Genomic DNA, 22,133 nt, shown 5'->3' on the forward strand with positions numbered 1-22,133 from the left:
CAATTGAACATGATATGACAGTGGGCTTCTGAGAGTCAGTGGGACCACGGTACTCTCCGACTCTCAGGATGGCGAGTGCTGACTGCTCACCATCCTGAAAATTCTACCTACTGATTTTAAAAGTTTCCTCCTTGAGTTCAAATTCCTCCAAGGCCTAACATCATCCTATCTCTGACCTTCCTTAGTACTCAGTACCCAGAAACATTAAATCACTTCAACTCTAGCCCCCTGTACATCCCCCGCACCCTTCACTCTACATTCACGGCTGTAACATCAGGCATCTAGGTTTAGAATTCCCTCGCGAAACCACTCCTCCTGTCCACTTAACTCTTGTTCTTTGAGGCATTCTTTTAAATCTAATTCTTTGACAAATTAAACCTTTGCTCACCACATGTTTTCTTCTATGGCTCAGTATCAACTTTTGCCTAAATGTACTCCTGAGAGTGTCCTTGAGCATTACAGGGTGCTATATAAATGGAAGCTGTTGGCATTGTGAAAAGGAAAATATTTTGCTGTACCCTACCAGGTGTTAATTCTTTTTGGCTGTTTCCCCGAGGGAGAGCAATAAAATGCCACATGCATGCCCATTGCTCCCCTGTAAAACATTGCTACCATGCCCACTAGTCAGAACAAGGTGTTCCACCAATGGAATAGAGAATGAGGCTCAGAGCCACAAATATCTTTTCATTTCTATTGTGGGAGCCATTTGATTACGTGGATCTATAGCGCAGAAGAATTTAGTCAACTTGCTCTCAATGTTACCCTTGGGGTTAGGTTGCGGAGTTTAAAACTTGTGCTTGTTTTTGTCAATACATACAAACAAATAGATACTATCTGCAAAGCTCTTATTGTTGGCATACCTGCTATGTTAAATATTGGAAACATACATGACTGGTATCTGGACTATGCTGGTAAATTACAGACAACTACAAAATGGCTCTACGGATCTCCTCTTCAATCTTAATGACCTGAGAGCTTGTCAGCAGTACAAATCAGCTATTAGAATGCATCTCAAGGGCATCTGAGAGTAAGTCAAAACAGATTATTTTAACCCTGTAAACTCATCAGAATGACTTGCAAAAATGGAAGTGTTCAGGAGACGCATAAAATAAATTTTGGAGATTGAAATCTTGGGCGTGAATCCCGCCCCGCCGGCCGCCGAATTCTCCGGCACCGGAGATTCGGCGGGGGTGGGAATCGCGCCGCGTCAGTTGGCGGGTCCCCCCCGGCGATTCTCCGGCCCGCGATGGCCCGAAGTCCCGCTGAGGTAATGCCGGTCCCACCGGCGTGAATTAAACCACCTCCTTTACTGGCGGGACCAGACGGCGCAGGCGGGCTCCGGGGTCCTGGGGGGTGCCCCCACGGTGGCCCGATCCGCGGGTGGGCTTGTCCCGTGTGGGCACTCTTTCCACTCCGTGTCGCCCCTTGTGTTCAGAGGAGAGAGTGACAGATTTGCTCTCATTTAAAAATCAAAGCAACAATCATACAGCCTCATCGTGCCCGACTCGGTGACACAGAGACCGGTAAATCTCACGAGGGGCCTCTTGCAAGATTTACGATGCTCGGGATGCGTCATGAGATCTAACGAAATGTTACAATCTGAATCTCAGCCGCAATGGACGGGGTGTAGATTTGCATATTTAAGTGTGTAGCTAAGCTCACTTAAATATGTTCGCACCGGAGTATCCCAAGGCACTCGCAACTTGGAAACCTTGCCGTGGCGCTGTTCAGCACTGGTCTACACAAACTTGGAACAGGCGTAACAACACCTGGGCAGGTCTCCCAGGTGATCAGAGCAGGGTGGTGCCCTGGTATTCGCAATGCTGCTTAGGCACCTTGACACTGCCACGTGGGAACCCTGACAATGCCACCCAAGCACCTTGGCAGTGCCACCCAGGCACTCTGGTAGTGCCACCCTGATCTGGTGACAGGCTGGCAGTGTCAAAGTGCCAGGTTCCCATGTCGGATCGAGAAGGGGATGCCCTGCCCTTATGAAGTGGGATGAAGGGGGCTCGAAGACACCCTAATTGGTAAGTTGGGCTTTGGGGTCCAGAGATCTCTTCCTGTACTGATGAGCAGGAAATCAAGGTAAGTGCTGCCTTGGCGGGGCTTTGCTCTCCAAGGCCCCCCCAAAAACAGAGTCCCGTTTAATAACAGGGTCATTCCTGGTGCTGCAGGCGCCGAGAAATGCCACGCTAAATACACCCAAAATTGGACTTTTCTTCCCATTAAATCGCACCCCAAGTTTCAAAGAGATCATGAAGCAGTTTCTTAAAATTCTGAAGGGGACAAATATTGTGCACGCAAGCAGATTATTTTGTTGAAACTCTTCTGACAGAATGAGAAGGCAGAATACACTCGACCAGAGGTGAGCAAATTCTGTTTCTGAAGGAGAAGTATGTACTTGCATTAAAGTGTCAACAAAAACAATTACGTTGATTAACTGTTTCAAAAAGGCGCTAGTGAGGTTCTTATGATGACTCAGCTGTTTCGTCAGTGAGTATTAAGGCATGCAGATTATGGGTGATAATCTGGCCTCACGGCGTGTTTCTCAGTGATGGGCAAAGGGCCCACCATTGGTTGGCCGGGATCTTCTGGTCTGCTGCTGTCAATGGGATATCTTATTGATTCCACCCGTTGGGAAACCCACAGCGGGATGCACCGTCGGCAGGACCAGAAGACCCCGCCGCTTGAAGAGCCGGGAGATCTCGACCAAGGAAAGTAAAAGTGTTTGGTCAGTACTGAGCTGCACTCCTCAAATTGCCCAATGTACCATTTCCTGACCATTAACTAGACATTCTCTTGGTGCAGCAGGGTGGCACAGTGGTTAGCACTGGGACTACGGCGCTGAAGACTCGGTTTCGAATCCCGGCCCTGGGTCACTGTCCGTGTGGAGTTTGCACATTATCCCCGTGTCTGCGTGGGCTTTGCCTGCACAACCCAAAGGTGTGCAGGGTAGGTGGATTGGCCACGCTGAATTGCCCCTTAATTGAAAAAATGAATTCGGAACTCCAAATTTATTTTTTAAAACTCTGTTTCTCTCTCCACAGATGTTGCCTGACCATTTTTGTCTGTTGGGTACGATAGCAGAAGTCCTGGATACATATTATCATACTGGGATCATTTCTTGTTCCTCATGATTACTGAGAATGGATTCTTGTGCAGACTACACAATACTGGACTTTAGGCTTGTGGGGAGGTTTGACAGTGGGAGAGTGCAGTGCAACTGAATTGTGCACTGCACAGTATGAGCAAAGTACCATCTACAATTGTCACACAAGCAAATAGGACACTCCCTGGTAGTGCATTCAACCAAATTTTAAGGCCTGCAGTTGCTCTGAGTCACTGCTTTCCTTAAATTAATATCAGAACTAACTGATATGGGGAGAAGGCAGGATCAGGGTATTGAGTTTGATGATCAGTCATGATCATAATGAATAGCGGAGCAAGTTCGAAGGGCCGAAATGAATTCTTCTGCTTCAAATTTCTTTGTATTTTTCTGTGCATGATTGCATGTTCAACTACAGCACATTTCCTATCAGAAATTATCCAGAATATGTGAACCAGTATTTGATATTAGGGCGCGATCCAATGGCCACGTTGTGCTGGAAAAGCAGGTTGCTGTGGCGCAGCCTGGTCGATTAAAAACTGGGAGACCCCGCTCCCTGGATTTACTCAGCTCGCAATGCCTTGCGAGATTCAATGCAATCTCGCGAGACGCCGCGATGTAAATCCTGTCCATTGTGGGCGGGAACACTTTTTGGCAAATCTGCATATTAGAGCGAGCCAGCTAGCCTCACTCTAATGTGCAGATTCCTGAGGTACCTGAGGCTTTGGGATTCACCCCTTCGCCTCAGAGACCTCGGGCGGGCACCCTTCAGCACTGGTCACCTGCAGGAAAACCAGGGGGCGGGCAGGGGGACATGGAAGCTGAATGTAAAACTGTTGACTCCAGAGAACCTCAAGGAACTTAAAAGGGATTACAAGGGTTGGAGAACCGTGAAACCCCTCTTTGAGTCTCCACATCTCTGGTGGGAAGCAATCAAGGGGAACATCAAAAGGTTTTTCATCCTCAAAGGCGTTCAAAAGGTGAGAGAGAGACGAGGGGCCATGTCCAGGCTCCAGAAAAGTATGCAGAATTTGCTCCAGCTGCAGTCGATGGGGGTTGATGTCAAGAAGGATCTCCAAGAGGTGAAGAGCCAGCAAGCCTCGCTCTACACCTCGGAGGCCTCCAAGTTATCTTCCGCTCCAGAGTCCGCTCCGTGGAGCAGGATGAAAAGTGCTCACGCTTCTTCTTCCAAAAGGTGCACAGAGAGACCTCTGTGATCAGCAGCCTGAAGGAAGAAGATGGCTCTGTAAAGTCATCACAGTCTGACATCCTGAGGATCAGTAAATCCTTTTATGCCGGACTGTATGATCTGAAGCCAACAGATAGCACTGTTTCCCAGACCTTCCTGTCGTCTATCACGGAGGTCTTGGGCGACAGCGAGCGGGAAAACCTGGACAAATCGCTAACTCTGGACGAGCTGACAAAGGCCGTCAAGTCCTTTGAGACGAGTAAAACTCCCGGAAGCGACGGCTTACCGGCTGAGTTGTATTCGGCTCTGTGGGACTGGATGGGCCCAGACCTGCTGGAAGTGTACGAGAGTATGCTTCGGGATGGCAGCATGTCAGAATCCATGAGGAAAGGCATCACCCTCATCTACAAGCAGAAGGGAGAAAGGGAAGAAATTTGAAATTGGCGACCCATTTCACTGTTGAATGTGGATTATAAAATTCTAGCCAAGGTCACCGCCAATCGGGTCAGGTCTGCTCTGGAATCGGTGATCCACCCTGACCAGACCTGTGCTGTACCCGGCAGGAAGATCTCTGATAGCCTCGCGCTACTCAGGAATACGATCGTCTACGTGCAGGACAGGAGGGTGGACACCTGCCTCATCAGCCTTGACCAGGAGAAGGCTTTTGACAGAATATCGCACACCTACATGATGGATATGCTCTCCAAAATGGGGTTTGGGGAGGGAATTCGCAATTGGATCAGACTGCTCTACACAAAATCTATAGCGCAGTCTCAATCAATGGGCGGGAATCAGAAAAGTTCCAGATCAAATCTGGAGTCAGGCAGGGCTGCCCACTCTCCTCGGCCCTGTTTGTGTGCTGCATAGAACCTTTTGCCGAGTCCATCAGGAAGGATCCGGGTGTAAGAGGAGTGACGATCCCAGGCAGCGGAGGCGTGCAAGTCAAGGCCTCCCTGTACATGGACGACGTCGCCGTCTTCTGCTCGGTCCCGCGTCTGTACGCAGGCTCTTGAATGCCTGCGACCAGTTTGAACTGGCCTCGGGAGCCAAGGTAAACCACGGCAAGAGCGAGGCCATGTTCTTTGGGAACTGGACCGACCGGTCCTTTGTCCCCTTCACTGTCAGGTCAGGCTACCTGAAGATGCTGGGGATATGGTTCGGAGCAGCTGGGTCGTGAACCAAAAACTGGGAGGAGCGCATTGCCAAGGTAAGACAGAAACTGGGCTGGTGGGAGCAACGCTCCCCCTCCGTTGCGGACAAAACCCTGCTCATCAGGTGTGAGGTACTCTCGGTGTTACTGCACGTAGCGCAGGTCTGACCCATTACCCGACCCTACGCCGCAGCAGTCACCCGGGCCATCTTCAAATTCATCTGGAGATCCAAGATAGACCGTGTCCGAAGGGACACCATGTACAAACCTCTGGATAAAGGAGGGAGGAACATACCCAACGTCTCCCTCATCCTGATGGCCACCTTTGTGTACAGCTGCATCAAGCTGTGCATGGACCCCCGGTATGCAAACACCAAGTGTCACTACATACAGAGGTTCTACCTGTCCCCGGTGTTACGAAGGATGGGCCTGGCCTCATTGCTGCGGAACACTCCAAGTAGTTGGACGTGCCGTACCACCTGTCCCTTGTGGAAACATTTCTGAAGAAAAACACCTTTGACCACAAGGCAATGAAGCAGTGGTCAGCACGTAATGTCCTCGAGGCCCTCAGGGAAAAGGAGACTGTGGAGGATGTTGGATGGTTCCCTGAGCAGACTGTCAGAGTCATCTGGCAGAACGCCTCATCACCAGAACTTACAAACCAGCACCAAGACCTAGCTTGGCTGGTGGTGAGAAGGGCTCTCCCCATCAGATTCTTCATGTACACCCGAAGGCTCAGCGCCTTGCACGCTGCCCTCGAAGTGGCTGTGGGGGAAATGAGACGGTCACCCACCTCCTTGTGGAATGTGCCTTTGCAAAGAAGGTCTGGAGAGAGATGCAGTGGTATTTGTCAAGGTTCATCCCGAGCGGCTCTGTGACACAGGACTCTGTTCTCTACGGACTGTTTCCACGGACACACACCGAAACAAACAGCACGGTAGCATTGTGGATAGCACAAATGCTTCACAGCTCCAGGGTCCCAGGTTCGATTCTGGCTTGGATCACTGTCTGTGCGGAGTCTGCACATCCTCCCTGTGTCTGCGTGGGTTTCCTCCGGGTGCTCCGGTTTCCTCCCACAGTCCAAAGATGTGCAGGTTAGGTGGATTGGCCATGATAAATTGCCCATAGTGTCCAAAATTGCCCTTAGTGTTGGGTGGGGTTACTGGGTTATGGGAATAGGGTGGAGGTGTTGACCTAGGGTAGGGTGCTCTTTCCAAAAGCCGGTGCAGACTCGATGGGCCGAATGGCCTCCTTCTGCACTGTAAATTCTATGAAATTTATGAAACTGCTGCCGGAAGGTCATCAACTCGGTGAAAGACGCTCTTTGGTCTGCGCAAAACTTGCTGATCTTCCAGTCAAAGAATTGTCCTCGACCGGGTGTTGCAGACTGGCACAGGTGCCCAGGTGGCATTGCCAGCTGGCATGGGCAGTGCCAAGCTGGAATTTTCTGCATGGGTGTGATTGGGCCAGGAATGCGCTGTGTGGGTGTTGGAGGCTGGGGGGGGGGGGGGGGGGTTGCTGCGCGGATGGGGCTGGGGAACCTTCCATAGTGTGTTCAGGAGGCTGTCGGGGATCGCTTCAGGGGCCTCGGAGATTAGGACCCCATTTTAAAAATGGTGTCCCGATCTCTCACTACACTGGGGAGTTCTGGCGAGATGAGCGCCTCACTGTACAAAACGGGGCTAATATGTGGCCCCGTCCTCACGTTCTCTGTTCAGGCCCCTTGTACAACGTGAATCACATTGACCAGCGATGTGTTTCTCGGTACTGCGAGTGCCGGGAAATGGCTAAAAGCATTCATTATGGGACTTTGTTCCCTTTTGGGAGAATCGCGCTCATAGAGTGTGGCTTACAGACAACTGAGACAGGAAATGACTATGGCAGTGCTGGTGTGAGGTCCGAGTTATTTTTACTCCTGGGAATCATTACCTTGTTCGAGCATGAATTTGGTTCTAGTGGCTGACAGCCATTTTCACCAGCTTAGAATTGGACCTGTAGTTTCACATTGAGAATGATAGATAGTCGCTATAACCTTTTTTCAATGTGAAGCCCAGCTGAAAATGGTAAGTTTGATTGAAAAGAACTGACTGTCTCATCAACAACAAATAAACTACTGCAGATGCTATGAATCTAAAACAAAAACATTTTGCACACCTTGCTTTTGTGGAGAGAACTGTCTGCTATTGTTTTGGGGGCCACTTCATCAGAATTGTAAGATATCACAGATAGCAGCATGTGAAACAAAACTGAACGATATAGAGTTAAGGAAAAGCGGGGACGCAAAATTCTATTTAATTTCCTATGCCTGCGTTTTTCCCCTCCCCCATCTCCTGTTTTTGTCTTTTTCCGACCTTTTTAACATTCCATTTTTTTTTCGCCTTTTCCCCTTTCTATCCCTTTTCATTTATTTCTACCTTCACAGCCCGCTTGTAACTGCATATGAGTGCTGCAATTAAGATATCCTTTTGCTGTCTTGTTGCAGAGTGAGAGAAATGTGACAGGGCCAAAAAACCTGCAAACAATGTGGAATTATTCCATTTGGCCAACCCAAGGCTGGGCCTGCAAGGCTGTAGAGGTAGCAGCATCCAAAAATAGAGGTCTGAGGATCATAGAAATTAGTCCTCTCAACTCATCTACATATTCAGGGCAAGTTTGAGACAAGTTCTGGGATATGATCTAATTATGTGTTATCTTATCGACTTCTATTGTGGTAGCACATTGGTTTGTGGATGCTGAAGCGTTTGAATTAGTGTGTAAATTGGATTTGTTTGATGAATACAACAGTAAATCTCCAAAGTCCCAGCATGAAATTATACAAAAGGTGATTCCTGTTATCATAAATAGAAAACAACACTCAACATGCCCGTGATTTTACAATATGGTCCACAGTTTGGAAGATTCCTTGCCTCTTGCACGTTCAGGCTCACCTCGCAACTCAAAAATCATATTTCAGCCAATCTACGGAAGCATAAGAATGATACAGGAAGAGATAAAGTAATTTGATCCATTGATGTTCATCCTAACCCCAATTCCATTGTTTGAGTGTCAACCGTGCCTCAGTTGGTAACACACTTACCTCTGAAACACAAGGTTGTGGGTTCAAGCCCCACTCCCGACCACGAGCACAAAAACCAAGGCCAACACTCCTTAATGGCACTCTCTTTTGGCCACGACAAATTTGTCAATATCTTCTTTGCCCCGACCTATCCCTGGTCCTCTAGTTTGCCGACCTACCCTGCTCCCTTCCAGCTATATAATTCTGCATATTTCTACCTTTCTTCAAGTCTCTCTAGAAGGATCTTTTAGATCTGAAACATTGGGCGGGATTCTCCGCTTCCGGGACTAAGTGCCCGCGCCGTCGTGAATGGCGTCACGTTTCACGACGGCGCGAACAGGGCCCGGGCACGACCTATTCTGGCCCCTACAGGGGGCTAGCATGGCGCTGGAGCAGTTCACGCCACTCCAGCGTTGCCGCGCCAACCCACGGATGCGCAGTTGGGCCGCGCCATCCTGCGCATTCGCGGGGAACTTCATACGCGCGCCAGCCCCTCACCAACATGGCGCCGGTGTTCTGGGGCCGGCCGTGGAAGGAGGTAGGCCCGGCGGGGGAGAGGTCGGCCAGCCAATCGGTGGGTCCCGATCGCGGGCCAGACTCCATCGGAGGCCTCCCCTCCCCCGATGAAGATCCAAAACATTGGGCGGGATTCTCCGCTTCCGGGACTAAGTGCCCGCGCCGTCGTGAATGGCGTCACGTTTCACGACAGCGCCAACAGGGCCCGGGTACGACCTATTCTGGCCCCCACAGTGGGCTAGCACGGTGCTGGAGCGGTTCACGCCGCTCCAGCCTCCTTGGCGTCGCGCCAACCCACGCATGTGCAGTTGGGATAGCTCATTCCAGCGCATGCGCAGTTGGGCCGCGCCATCCTGCGCATACGCAGGGAACTTCTTACACGGCCGGCCCCTCACCAACATGGCGCCGGGGTTCTGGGGCCGGCCGCGGAAGGAGGTAGGCCTGGGGGGGAGAGGCCGTCCTGCCGATCGGTGTGTCCCGATCGCGGGCCAGACCCCTTCGGAGGGCCCCCCCCGGTGAAGAAGCCCCTCTCCTCCTACCGCAGCCCCCCCCCCTCCCCAGCGTTCCCACACATTTACCGGCAGCAGCGACTGAGGGTGGACAGTGCCGGCGGGAACCTCCGTGTCGGAGCGGCCGCTCGGCCCATCCGGGCCGGAGAATCGCCGCTCGCTGTTTGCGGCAATTCTCTGAGTGGCCCGGCGCGATTATCGTGGCGCTGGTTTCGGGGGGAGAATCGGGTGTCGGGGTGGCGTGGACTCGCGCGGCGCCCCGGCGATTCGGGGGGGGGGGGGGGGGGGGGGGGAATACCGCCCGTTGTGTTTCAGATGAGATGTTAAACTGAGGCTCTATCTGCCGACTTAAGTGGGTAGAAATGATCCCATGGCACTGTTTTGAAGAAATGAGCAGATGGTCCCCGGGGTCCTGGTCATTACTTTTCCCTCATATGCTACCCCCCAAATTACTCCCTCCTTTTGCCCGGCAGGATTTGTATTGATTGTTTTATTTCCGGGTAATTACCTTCAGCAACCAACTGTGTTTTGAATGATCATCCGCAAGACTTTTGGCTCTATCAGTCTGTCTGGCAGAATATTGCAAACTTTTATCACTTTTACTACAGTTCTTCCCAATAATCTGACAGATCATAGAATTTACAGTGCAGAAGGAGGCCATTCGGCCCATCGAGTCTGCACTCGCTCTTGGAAAGAGCACCCTACCCAAAGTCAACACCTCCACCCTATCCCCATAACCCAGTAACTACACCCAACACTAAGGGCGATTTTGGACACTAAGGGCAATTTATCATGGCCAATCCACCTAACCTGCACATCATGGACTGTGGGAGGAAACCGGAGCACCCGGAGGAAACCCACGCAGACACGGGGAGGATGTGCAGACTCCGCACAGACAGTGACCCAAGCCGGAATTGAACCTGGGACCCTGGAGCTGTGAAGCAATTGTGCTATCCACTATGCTACCGTGTTGCCCTTTATCTGCTTTAGCTTTATTTATCGCTCATTTAAATTTCTGTCGTTTTTGGTTTTGTTTTCCTTGTTTGCTGATAAAATGGTTGGAATTTTCCGGCCATTATGAATCACTTTTCCCACTGGCGTTTCCCAGCATTGTGGAGTAGCTTCAGTGCAAAATCACATTGAGAAGCGGCGGGACCTTAGAATCCCGCCGTGCGAATGGCGCACCGCCGAGAAAGGCCCAGCTGGGGGACCTGGAAATCCAGGCTTTATATCAAATATATTGGGGTGAATTCTCGGGCCGTTGCAATTCACTTTTTGCACCAGCAGTGCATCCCCACCCACACGTTTCCCAGCAGCGTAGGGGTGGCTTTGATGGGAGGTCACATTGACAAACAGCAGGAGTATAGAATCCCGCTGGCAGCGAACGGCGCGCTGCTGAGAAACATCCGGCTGGGGGACCGGAGAATCCAGTCCATGTAATCTGACTTTAACTTTTTTATAAATGTAATACTCTACATTCTAATGTGAGGCTATCTCCTGTGTTAATACTCTTCTTTATAGGCTACAGTGAAGTTAAACTTTAAACTTCCCTTATAGTTCGTCCTCTATTTGTGAATTGTTGTTAGTTTAGACAATCGAGTCTTTGGGGCCTGGCTTCACAACTTTACTGATTTACATAAATGTGAGTATAACCTGCTTGTGGGACTTCTGACTTAATTTATTTTTCTCTCTCCTCCCTTCCCCTGGGCTGTTCCACTTGACCAGCCTCCCAAATTTGAATATTGAACCCATGTTTCTCTCAGTAAAAACATGATCACAGATAGAAAGTAATTAAAACTTTACAAACTGAAGATTTTTTGCTATCTGCTAAACCTGTAATTGTGCCCCTTTTGCACAACTCAGCAATAAATTCTCTTTACATGGCAATAATCAGAGCGGCCAAAGGCTAATACAATAGTGCCTCCCCTTTTTACATTAGGTAAACAGACTAGTACTGTAGTACCTAAGTTGCCAGTGCTGACTGATAAAGGTTCCAGTGTATAGACTTGAAGAGAGTGAAACAGCTTGGACAGATTTCTCAGTGCTTAGCAGTCCGGCCTTCACAGGTAGGAACTTCCATTTATTGTGTTTTTTCAATAATAATTTCAGTGTCATTACCGCTGAATGTCATTAATTCAAATACTCAGTTTCACAGACGTAACGTGGCCTTCATTATGTTGCACTGCACTGCAGGCCATCGAATTGAAGACAGTACGAAGTGAGAATCCATATACAACCCAATGTGAGTGGAAAAGATTAGTACCATTGTGTGTGGGTTGTGTTGAAATTCTGCTTTAATGCTGAAAAGAGAGATCCCATTCACTGTGACTAGAGTAAATCTCTATCCTCTAGTGAAATGTCACGTTTAAGTGCTTACAAAAGTAACATTTCTGTGATAAAACATTCAACTCATCAACAACCACCATGTCAACAAGCCAATTGGGGAACTGAAAAGCAAATCAAAAGTATTTTGACTCCATTTTCACTGCAGTGTCTAATCTGCACCTATTATAAATTTGTTCCCTCCCTGTCAAAACGTTCGTCTCTGTCGTATATTGGGTATATTGGTTATGTACTCAGAAGAATTATTTACTCTGGTTAATGTGCAATTACTTCGGCCAAGTAAAGATTTTATGTGAGGAAAATTTGATTGCTTTTAGGTCTCTTGCTGAAAAGTGAGTTATTTTCAAAAACAGTCTTCCAGTGCTTATATGTAGTAAATTAATAAGATGTAATGCAAAGAGAAAATGTTCAAAACTTACTTCCAGTTTCTGAGACTTGGTACATTTTATATAATAAGTGCTAAATGAACCCGTGTGAGCTAAATCATGGCACCATATGCTTAATCAATTGTATAAAATAGTTATGGCTCTTCCATTTTGATCTTTTAAAAGTTTGAATACTAGGCCAGGATCGATGATAAAATCTGGTCCATTCGAATGTCAATTAGTATGTTTACGCTGATATTTTTAAGGTGATTTCTGGATTTAATTTTCCATAGATACTTCACAATTTTTTTTAAATGGCGCTGTGGCTGGTAGTGCTCTGTCAGCAAGCACCATGCCCGTTTTTTTTTTCTCTTTCCCCCTCTGAGTGTCTCTCTTTGTGCACCTTGTACTCAGTGGAGCTGTTTGCTCTGAGGGTGGGACAGGAGAGTTGTTTTGTGTCCGGTGAAACATTAACTAAAAGCAATCAGCCATGAGTCTGAAGGGCATTCCATTGCCGTGCTGCGTTGTGAAAGGAGAATACACCTTGCTGAAGGTAGAGATTTTACTTTTCTGTCTGTGCTTACTTCCATTATATATTTGTTCTAAAATCTGCAACTTGTAAAATTATTTTCTGTAAAAGCCAAGCAGTATTATAAAAAGAAATGCAATCGCTAAAAAGTTATGTTGAACTGTGTATGATTAAATTGATCATATTCTTAAATAAGTGCAATAATTTGTTGACATCCTTCCCAATATACATTTCTACATGACTAAATATTCCTGTTGAATGCCGAGCAATGTGACATCATGTTTTAAGCATTGTTCATGGGCCATTAACAGTTTACTCCTCTTTGATAATTTTGGTGAGTGTGACTTTCCTATGTACCCTGAAACAGTAACAATGCTGCTGTGCAATTCTTGGCATGTGTGGAGGTGATTCTCTGACCAACTTAAACAAATTTAGGTTTTTCTCAATCTTTTTGCTCTTTCCCACTTCTTGAAGGTGCAAATTTGCAGTGGTGTGTGGTTCTATAGCCCCCAGCAGCACCGTAGTACCTCACCCAAATGGCACTTCTCAATCTCTTAAGCTTCATTAGTGGGTCAGCATGTTATTTGACCGTGAGGCATTATGGGCAACCCAAACCCATTCCCAGCCAATTGTCTACACTTTGTGCTTTTTCCATCAGGAGTTTACTGAGTAGCAGTAAAGCTCAGAATTTCTCTGTGTTTTTCCCTCACAACTTGAGGGCATGGTTGGGGGGGGGGGGGGGGGGGGGGGGACGACACAAAGACCAAAAGTAGCATGCTGGCTGCATTGGACCTTCTAACTTTTTGGTCTGTTTAGCTTCAAATTACATTGGCTGATGCCTTTAGTCACTCATGTCTTGGAAGAAATAGTTAAATAGTTCTTAAAATATATGGTGGTAAGTACTGGAAATAGGAAGTAATGTATAGTGGTGGTTAATATAACCAGAAACTAAGGTTGATACCAGGAAGAGACCAGAGATTCTCTTGTGATTAACATATATTCATTGAAAAGCTCGCAATATGAAAGTTATTGCACATCGAATACCTGAAGAACCCTGCAGCCTTTCCATTCATTTGCAAAACTGAAAACCAAATAAACCAGGCCCATTATGTCCACAATAAATATCACATTAAAAAAATACAAATGGAAACATGACGGTGACTAGAAGCCAACTATTTTAGCCAGCGTTCAGATTGCAAATAATCTGCAAACCACTTGAGATTTAATGTTCACAATCATCTGATATTGTCAGTGAGCTAACTGCCAAATAATCTCCATAAGTAATTGTAGGTTTATATTTTTCCATTGTTTTGAAGTCATGACAATGATCCCTCTGTCATTCATTGTTTCAACTCAAAGGTCCTCACAAATTTAAGGGATTGGTTTACTCGATTGTGGCAGAGAGATTGTCACTAGAGCTAGGAATGAGAAGATTAATCAAGCAGATTAATCATGCCCCTCCCCACCCCCAAGGAAGCTGAAATTCATTGTCTAGTCTCTGTATGAAGACGACCGGCCATTTGGGTAAAGTACATAAAGAGGTGCCCAAAAATCTTCCTAAAACTTAATTTGATGTAATTCCCCCCCCCCCCCCCCCCCCCCCCCCCCAAATGTCTTTCTTCCTCTTTGGAAGATCCAGGATCTGCTGAGATTGTGGTTTTGTGCGTGCCACAAGCCCTGCACCTCATATCTTCATGCTTGTGCTGAGAAAATAAGCTTTAAGCATCGTGTAAACCATTTTCTGTATTAGTATCATCGAGTACTGTCGTCAGTTTCTTAATAAATTTTAAAATGTTGAATATTTAAAAGCTTTGAAAAGGTGCCTGGTCGCAAACCTGCATCTAAAAGATGCTTTATTTTGAAAGCCTCCTCGAAGGCCCACAAATGGGTGCAATTAACCAAAATTCACAATAGTGATTAATTCAATGTCCAACTAGTTATGGAAACTCCATTTATCCAGGAAATATTTATGCTTGAAATTCGTCCATCTTTTGCACTGGTTTGACCGCTTTTGAGGAATTGCACTGAAAAAACTTGTACAACCTAGTGGAAACTCCATTCAATTTCAGCAGAGCGGAGGTGATAGGCCTACTTTTGTCCTCATTGGTGCTGTACCCAAACTCTTTATTTTTTAGTGCCAACCTGTACTGTAAATATGCAAATTCTGCATCAGAGATGCGTGACTTAAATCTAACCTCGCACAGAATCTGCATTATCATGGACTGTATCCAGGTTATTTAATCTTTTGACGAAAGTTTTGCAAAGTTCTGCCGAGCCCACCAAAAATATATTTAGCAAGCCTCCGGCATACCTATCTGACCTTACTATCTACATTGTAAGTCCTGGCAAGTTATTTTCCTGTTGTTTTGATTCCTGATCCCTGCAGTCACCAGAATCAACAACGCTGCCTTATATCGCTGTAACAAAACTCTGTAAAATGGTAAGAATTGAACAGCTGCAGTAGGTGTGCGCAACTGCTACCCTGATATATCCATCAATGGAGAAAAAAATTGGGAATAGGACTTAATCATTTTACTTGCGAGTGAGTATTGCTTGAGACAATACAGTAAAGTCTTTACACCAAGGGTGGTGTGTCACCTGTTCATTGTTAAACCCTTATGTTAACAAGCTTTGGCTTACAGAGATAGGGGATGAATACAACTGAAGTATATTCAAGGCTTTCGCTAGGGCTGTGAAGGTCAGCTGTTGAAAGAACGTTTATGCAATTAACAGTTCTGCAGAACCATTGTTCTGTAAGTTTTAAACAAGAGTTGGGAACATGATTCAGCTACTATACAACAAAAAGCCTAGAATTTCCTTTATTGAGACCATGTGTATGTAGTCTTCTAACAAACAGTTAAACTGTCCATATTTCCAAGCATCTTTCTGAAGTAGACTTTTGGCAATGAAATGTAAAAAGAAGGAAGAGTAGCTCCCATTGCCATCTAACACAAAGGGTGTGAAAATGACTGCATGTAACATCAGTCAAATGCATACTGTTCAATGTAATCAGTTTCATTGCCACTGTAAAGTCAAATAGTGCATAACTCCGTTGGGACAACTCCCTGACACAGTCCCACTGTGAGGACAATTTTGCAGTGGTGGAGTCAGATGCAGAACGACTGACTGCTCCAAGGGGCTGATTTGCAACCTTAAAGAACAAATAAAAGGCCATTTTATGGAGTCACTGGCATTTTGCCAACAGCAGGATGCACCCCTTCCCCACCCCTTCCCCATGGAGGGGAAGGCTGCCAAATTAAAGATGGTCTCCTCCTTGAGCCTGTGGTTCCGGGCTCAAAGAGAGGGCAGGGAAAGCAGCTTCAATGGCTCCAATGACCTTGGTTGGCCCTTCCACCCCTTGACCCTTGAATTTTTTTTTAACCGTAGCTGGCCAACCTTCCGAACTCTCCAGCCTGCCTGAGCAATGCAGGCCTCTCCCAATGGCATCACTGAGGTTTCAGAGCTGCCAGTCTTCTGATTGGTCTGGCAACATCAGGCATCATCCTTAATTACGCAGCTGGTCCTGAGGCAGCCAATTAGGAGGCCATGTGTCATAAAATTGCTGAGCGGGTCCCACTGTTCGCCGGTGTGGGCCCAGGATCCACAGTAAGCATCAGTGTCCCAAAACCCATCATAAAATTCAACCCAATGGGTTGGATTCTCTGGTCCTGTTTCTCGGGAACACGTCATTTGCCGGTGGCGGGATTCTCGCTTCTCACCGCTTATCAATTGGATTTCCCGCACGCCAGCGGGAAACCTGCAGGCAGGGGTGCACTGCCAGCGGGAAAAGAGAATTCCAATGGGCGGAGAATTCCACCAATGTCTCTCAACATTAATTCTCAACCTTTGCAGCCACAATTGGCTTTCCATTTTGAAATCTGCAAGCTCAGAGCCAAAATGTCAATTTTAATTAATAATATGTAGATGTATTTGTGACCTTTGAATCTACAGCCACGTGTAGGTATTTCCTTTCACACCTGAATATGTTGCCCCATGTGCAAATCCACTTTTGCGATGGAGCAGTCTAATGCACCCCCTTTTCTTGATGTGACAGTTGAGTTAATGGATTCTCCACTACTCCCCACCTTCACTGGTCTATATAACTGGTCTATATAGCCTAACTTCACTGGTCTATATACCTGATGGAATGTGTATAGTTCCACGTGCTGTAAGATGGGCTTCATCAGAATTGTTTCTCACTTTGTAAAAGTGATGCAGAAATAGACCCCATCAAAGCTATCCTGATTGTGAGTCAATGGCTCTCCTGATTGAATAATTGTTCTCAGTGTATCACGCAAACTTGGGCCAAATGGGCCAAAGGCTGTAATTTTCAGACTTTGAACAATAGGCTAAGCTAGTTGTTCCATGTTTCTGCTATGTCGTGGCTACACAATTGGTGGTTTCCACTGACAGGATTCTGTTGCCAGCCCAAACAAACCTTTTGCCGTCAGCCTGAATGAACGTTCTGCTACATGAGCCAGTTTTAAGATAATCTGATGAGCACATAACGCTTAGTCGAAGTTACATTCATTCATATGCAAGGATCTGTTCTCTGTATTTACAGGAATTTGGTCAAGCCTTGTGCCTTTATTAAGTTACTCGGGAGTTTGGGGAGCCATTATTTTTCCATTGCTTTCTCCATCCATGGCAATACCTTGACCAATCAGAGTCAACTTTCCATCCAATCAGCACCCTTTCTCCTGTCCTTTCAATTATTGCGATTATTTGAAATTTGGCATTCTTGTATTTGTCCTAATGAGAGCAAGATGAAAAACATCAGCAGCGAGTCTCTCTATCCAGAAATATTCAAATAAATAAAGAGGTAGCATTTGGTGAACTGCAGAGCCTTCGGTTTACACATTGTTGCCTGACGTGCTTTCTTACATTCTAATTCCCTTACTTCCCTAATTTATTTTTTGCCTTCATCATTCTACTTAATTTTTCCTCCTATTCGGTTTCAGGATCTTTCTGCATGTTTCCAAATGTGATTAATATTTTTTCAGATGTACGCTTTATTCTGAGTGCTCAAGTGTATTCTCCTGGCCATGACTGTCTCCAAATTGGGCCTCCCTATTGGCTAAACAGCAACAGACAAATGGGACCAACATGGATCAGCTGATGTAATGCAATCTTCTTCACACAAGCGATGAAGAGAAAGCAAAGGATAACTTGCTAGATTGCGGTGGAATCAGAGTCACTAAATGGCTTCAAGAAGAGATAGATATGTTTCTGATCAAAAGCGGGTTAAAGGGATATGGGGAACAGGTGGGGAGGTGGATTTGAGACCAGGAAGAGATCATCCATGGTCTGATTGAATGACGGAGCAGGCTCGAAGGCTAAATTGCCCACTTCTGCTCCTAATTCCTATGTTCCTATATTTCTAGATTCTGCAAGATACTGATACTGTCTTTCTATGAGGGAATTTCCTATATGCTGCCTGAGCCTATTCACATTTTTACGATTAGAGCCAGTGAACCCTTCTTAAAACTGGAGATTCACTCAGGTTAGATTTTAACTTTTGGTGGGATTTGAAATGGGTGGCAGCACATCAGTAATTTAATGGAAAGGAATACCAGGTGGCTAATCCCACTTCCAATTGCATTTCCTCATTGCCAAATGGTAAAATCACCCGAACCTTATCAAAAAATACCCGAGTCTGTGAATGTAAACAGTTCACATCAGTGGCATTTGCTATTGTGTTACCATTTTGTATTTATCCTGAGAGAAGGTTTTAATTTTCAGATGCTTGAACTATGGAGGTAGTCATCCCAGAACTAAGGCTTTGGCCTCATTTAAAATTAGAATAGCCAGATGTTTGCCCCACAAGGGTTTTCCAATGCAGATTCAAGATAGCAGCAGCAAGGCAGATTCAGGGGTAGGGGTGCTGCTTATATTCACTATGCCCAACTGGCAACAAGAGCCTGGATTATTTTTGCGGGACAAAAAAGGGTTTTCCTACTCTTCCTGATTGCTCAAAAATAATTGCGCCTAACTTTTCAGGTCCGTATTGACTGCATGGCCGGATAAAACTCGCCAGGCCCTTTTCACCATTGTGACAGTCAGATTATCAGTTTAGAAGTGTTGTGAAAGTATTTGAACGCCACTAGCATCCTGCTTACACCAGGTGGCCCAAGTTAAAACCTCCTCCCTAGAGTTGGCTGACTGCTCTGCCCAACATGGAAATAGCTCCTTGGACTTTGCCTGAAGTGTACAGCTATGTGATTTAAGACCGCTCAGCTTGGTTTTTACAATCGTGACTTTGGGACAATTGAAGATGTGTGAATCTCATAATCAGGTCCCTAGGGTTAGCAAATCCGCCCTACATCCTATTCGGCGGTTCCATCTGAGAGTTCAGATTCCCTTTTTTTATTCATTCAGTGGATGTGAGCTTCGTTGGCTAGGCCATCATGTATTGCCCATCACTAATTGACCTAGAGAAAGTGGTTCTGAGATGTCTGCTAGATGGTAATGGTCATGAAATGTACTGTCCCAGGAGCCTTGGTGAGTTCCTGCAGTGCACCTTCTGATGGTACACACTGCTGCTACTGTGCGTCAGTGGTGGAGGGAGTAAATGTTTGTGGAAGGGATGCTAGTTAAGTGGGCTGTTTCATCCTCGATGGTGTTAAGTTTATTTAGAATTGTTGGAACTACACTCATCCAGACAAGTGGAGAGTATTCAATCAGGCTACTGACTTGTGCATTGTAGGCTGTGGTCAGACTTTGGGGAGTCAGGAGGTGAGTTACTCACCACAGGATTCCTAGCCTTTGACCTGCCCTAGTGGCCACAGTACTTATATGGCTAGTCCAGTTCAGTTTCTGGTCAATGGTAACCTCCAGTATGTTGTTAGTAGGGATTCAGCAATAATAATGTCATTGAATGTCATGGGGTGATAGTTAGATTCTCTCTTGTTGGAAATGGTAATTGCCTGCCATCTGTGTGGTACAAATGTTACTTGCCACTTGTCAGCCCAACCCTGGCTATTGTCCAGGTCTTGCAGCATTTGGACATGGACTGCTTCAATATCTGAGGAGTCGCAAATGATGCTGAACATTGTGCAGATATCAGTGGACACCCCCACTTCTGACCTTATGATGGAGAGGACATAAATCAAGCAGCTGAAGATGGTTGGTTCTAGCATACTACCCTGAGAAACTCCTTGATCTGAAATGCCTCACCTCCAACAATCACAATCATCTTTCTTTGTGCTGGGTATGATTCCAACTAGTAGAGAGTTTTCCCCCCAATTTCTAATTACTCCAGTTTTTGTAAGGCTCCTTGATACCACACTCGGTCAAATGCTGCCTTGATGTCACTGGCACTCACTCTAACCTCACCTACGGAGTTCAGTTCTTTTGTCCATGTTTAAACCAAGGCTGTAATGAGGTCAGGAGTTGAGTGACCCTGGCAGAACCCAAACTGAGCATCAGTGAGCAGGTTAGTGCTGAGTAAGTGCCACTTGACAGCACTGTTGATGACCCCTTTCATCACTTTACTGACGATTGAGAGTACGCTGATTGGGTGACAATTGGCCAGGTTAGATGTGTCCTGCTTTTTGTGTACAGGACATACCTGCACAAATTTCAACATTGTTGGGTAGATGCCAGTGTTGTGACTGTACTGGAACAGCTTGGTTAGGTGCGTGGCAAGTTCTGGTGCACCAGTTTTCAGTACTATTGCCGGAATATTGTCAACGCCCATAGTCTTTGCAGTAGCCAGTGCTTTCAGTCATTTCTTGATATGACGTGGAGTGAATCGTATTGGCTGAAGGCTAACATTTATGACGCTGGGGATTTCTGGAGGAGACCAAGCTGGATCATCCACTTGGTACTTTGAGCTGAAAATTGTTGTGGATGCTTCAGCTTTGTTTTTTGCACAGATGTGCTGGGCTCCCCCATCATTGAGGGTTGCGATAGTTCTGGAGCCGCTTCTTTCAGAGAGTTGTTTAATTTGTTGTGGAATTACTTAGGTCTGTCTATCACTTGCTGCTTATGTTGTTTGTCACACAAGTAGCCCTGTGTTGTAGCTCCACCAGGTTGGCATCTAATTTTTAGGTATGCCCGGTGCTAGGCTCCTGGAATGCCTGCCTGTACTTTTCATTGAAACAGGTTTGATCCCCTGGCTTAGTAGAGTGGGGCATATGCCGGGCCATGAGGTTGCAGACAGTGATTGAGAACTCCCAAGACAACACCCTCCCCACTGTCTACCAGAGTGCTGCCACCTTTGCTGGGTCTGTCCTGCCAGAGGGACAGGACCTACCCAGGGAAGGCGATGATGGTGTCTAGGACATTGTTTGTAAGGTGTGATTTGGTGAGTGTGACTATTCTCAGGGATAGCTCTCCCAAGTTTTGCACAAACCCCAGATGTTAGTAAGGGTGACTTTGCAGGGTCATCAGGGCTGAGTGTGCAGTTGTTGTTTCCGTTGCTTTGGTCGATGTTGGGTGAGCGACATTTCAGCGATTTGATATAGAATCATAGAATTTACGGTGCAGAAGGAGGCCATTCGGCCCATCGAGTCTGCACCGGCCCTTGGAAAGAGCACCCTACCTAAGCCCATATCTCCACCATATCCCCACACCTCCACCCTATCCCCATAACCCCACCTAACCGTTTATGGACATAACTAAGTCATCCCAATGATTAGTCTGTGACTATGTATAATTGCAAAGTTACATTTTCTGGAAAATGTATGAAATGAATACAGGAAATCCTGAAGTAACTAACATTGGGAGAGTTGGGCTGAGTGAAATGGGACTGATAATGCTGTGCTGATTGAAAAGATATCCTGCTTCCCGTATCCTGACTCAAACCATTCACCTATCACTTCTCTGTTCATTAACCTACATTGGTTCCTGGTCCAGCAACACTTTGATTTTTAAAATTCTCGTTCTTGCTTTCAAATCCCTTCTCCGTGGCCACGTACCTCCCCTTGTCTCGAAGCTCCTCCAGCTGTACAACCCTCTGTGCTTCTCCAATTCTAGCCTCTTGTGGATCCTAGATTTCTATTGTTACACCATTGATGGTCATACCTTCAGCTGACTAGGCCCCAAGCTCTGCAGTTCCTTTCCAAAGTCTCTTTGCCTCTCTCTCCTCTAATGTGCTCCTTAAAACCTACATCTTTGGTCGGGTTTTTGACTAACAAACTGAACTCAATTTGAATGGCTTGGTATTTTTCTCATGATTGTTCCAGCCAAGTGCCTTGGAATATTTGTATTCCTTAAGGATAATTTATAATTGCAAGTTGTAGTGAACTCATAAACTTGTTCTGTGCAAACGTGTTTACAATTTCACTGCACCTTGCATGCAGAGGAAACCTTCGCCCACATGATTTTTAGTCAATGTACTTTGACATGGATTGTGGAACCCCTCC

At 46.4% G+C, this 22,133-nt stretch overlaps 1 protein-coding gene across 14 annotated transcripts in view; it reads left to right on the top strand.

Annotated features, from left to right (window-relative positions):
• rbm47 (RNA binding motif protein 47) overlaps positions 1 to 22,133 on the top strand; it is a 273,757-nt gene that overhangs the window by 146,912 nt on the left and 104,712 nt on the right. For 3 of the 14 annotated variants that reach the window (XM_038791353.1, XM_038791355.1, XM_038791352.1), the window contains one exon: positions 11,676 to 11,770. The exons of 8 other annotated variants lie outside the window; for them this stretch is intronic. In XM_038791353.1, coding sequence (XP_038647281.1) covers positions 11,769 to 11,770 — 2 coding nt within the window. In that variant the 5' untranslated portion in view covers positions 11,676 to 11,768. Of the gene's footprint in view, positions 1 to 11,425; positions 11,595 to 11,675; positions 11,771 to 12,639; positions 12,790 to 22,133 lie in introns of those variants that run through there. 3 more of the 14 variants (XM_038791354.1, XM_038791359.1, XM_038791360.1) reach the window with 3 other exon arrangements.

Source organism: Scyliorhinus canicula, chromosome 3 (genome assembly GCF_902713615.1).
Source record: "Scyliorhinus canicula chromosome 3, sScyCan1.1, whole genome shotgun sequence".
NCBI lineage: Eukaryota > Metazoa > Chordata > Chondrichthyes > Carcharhiniformes > Scyliorhinidae > Scyliorhinus > Scyliorhinus canicula.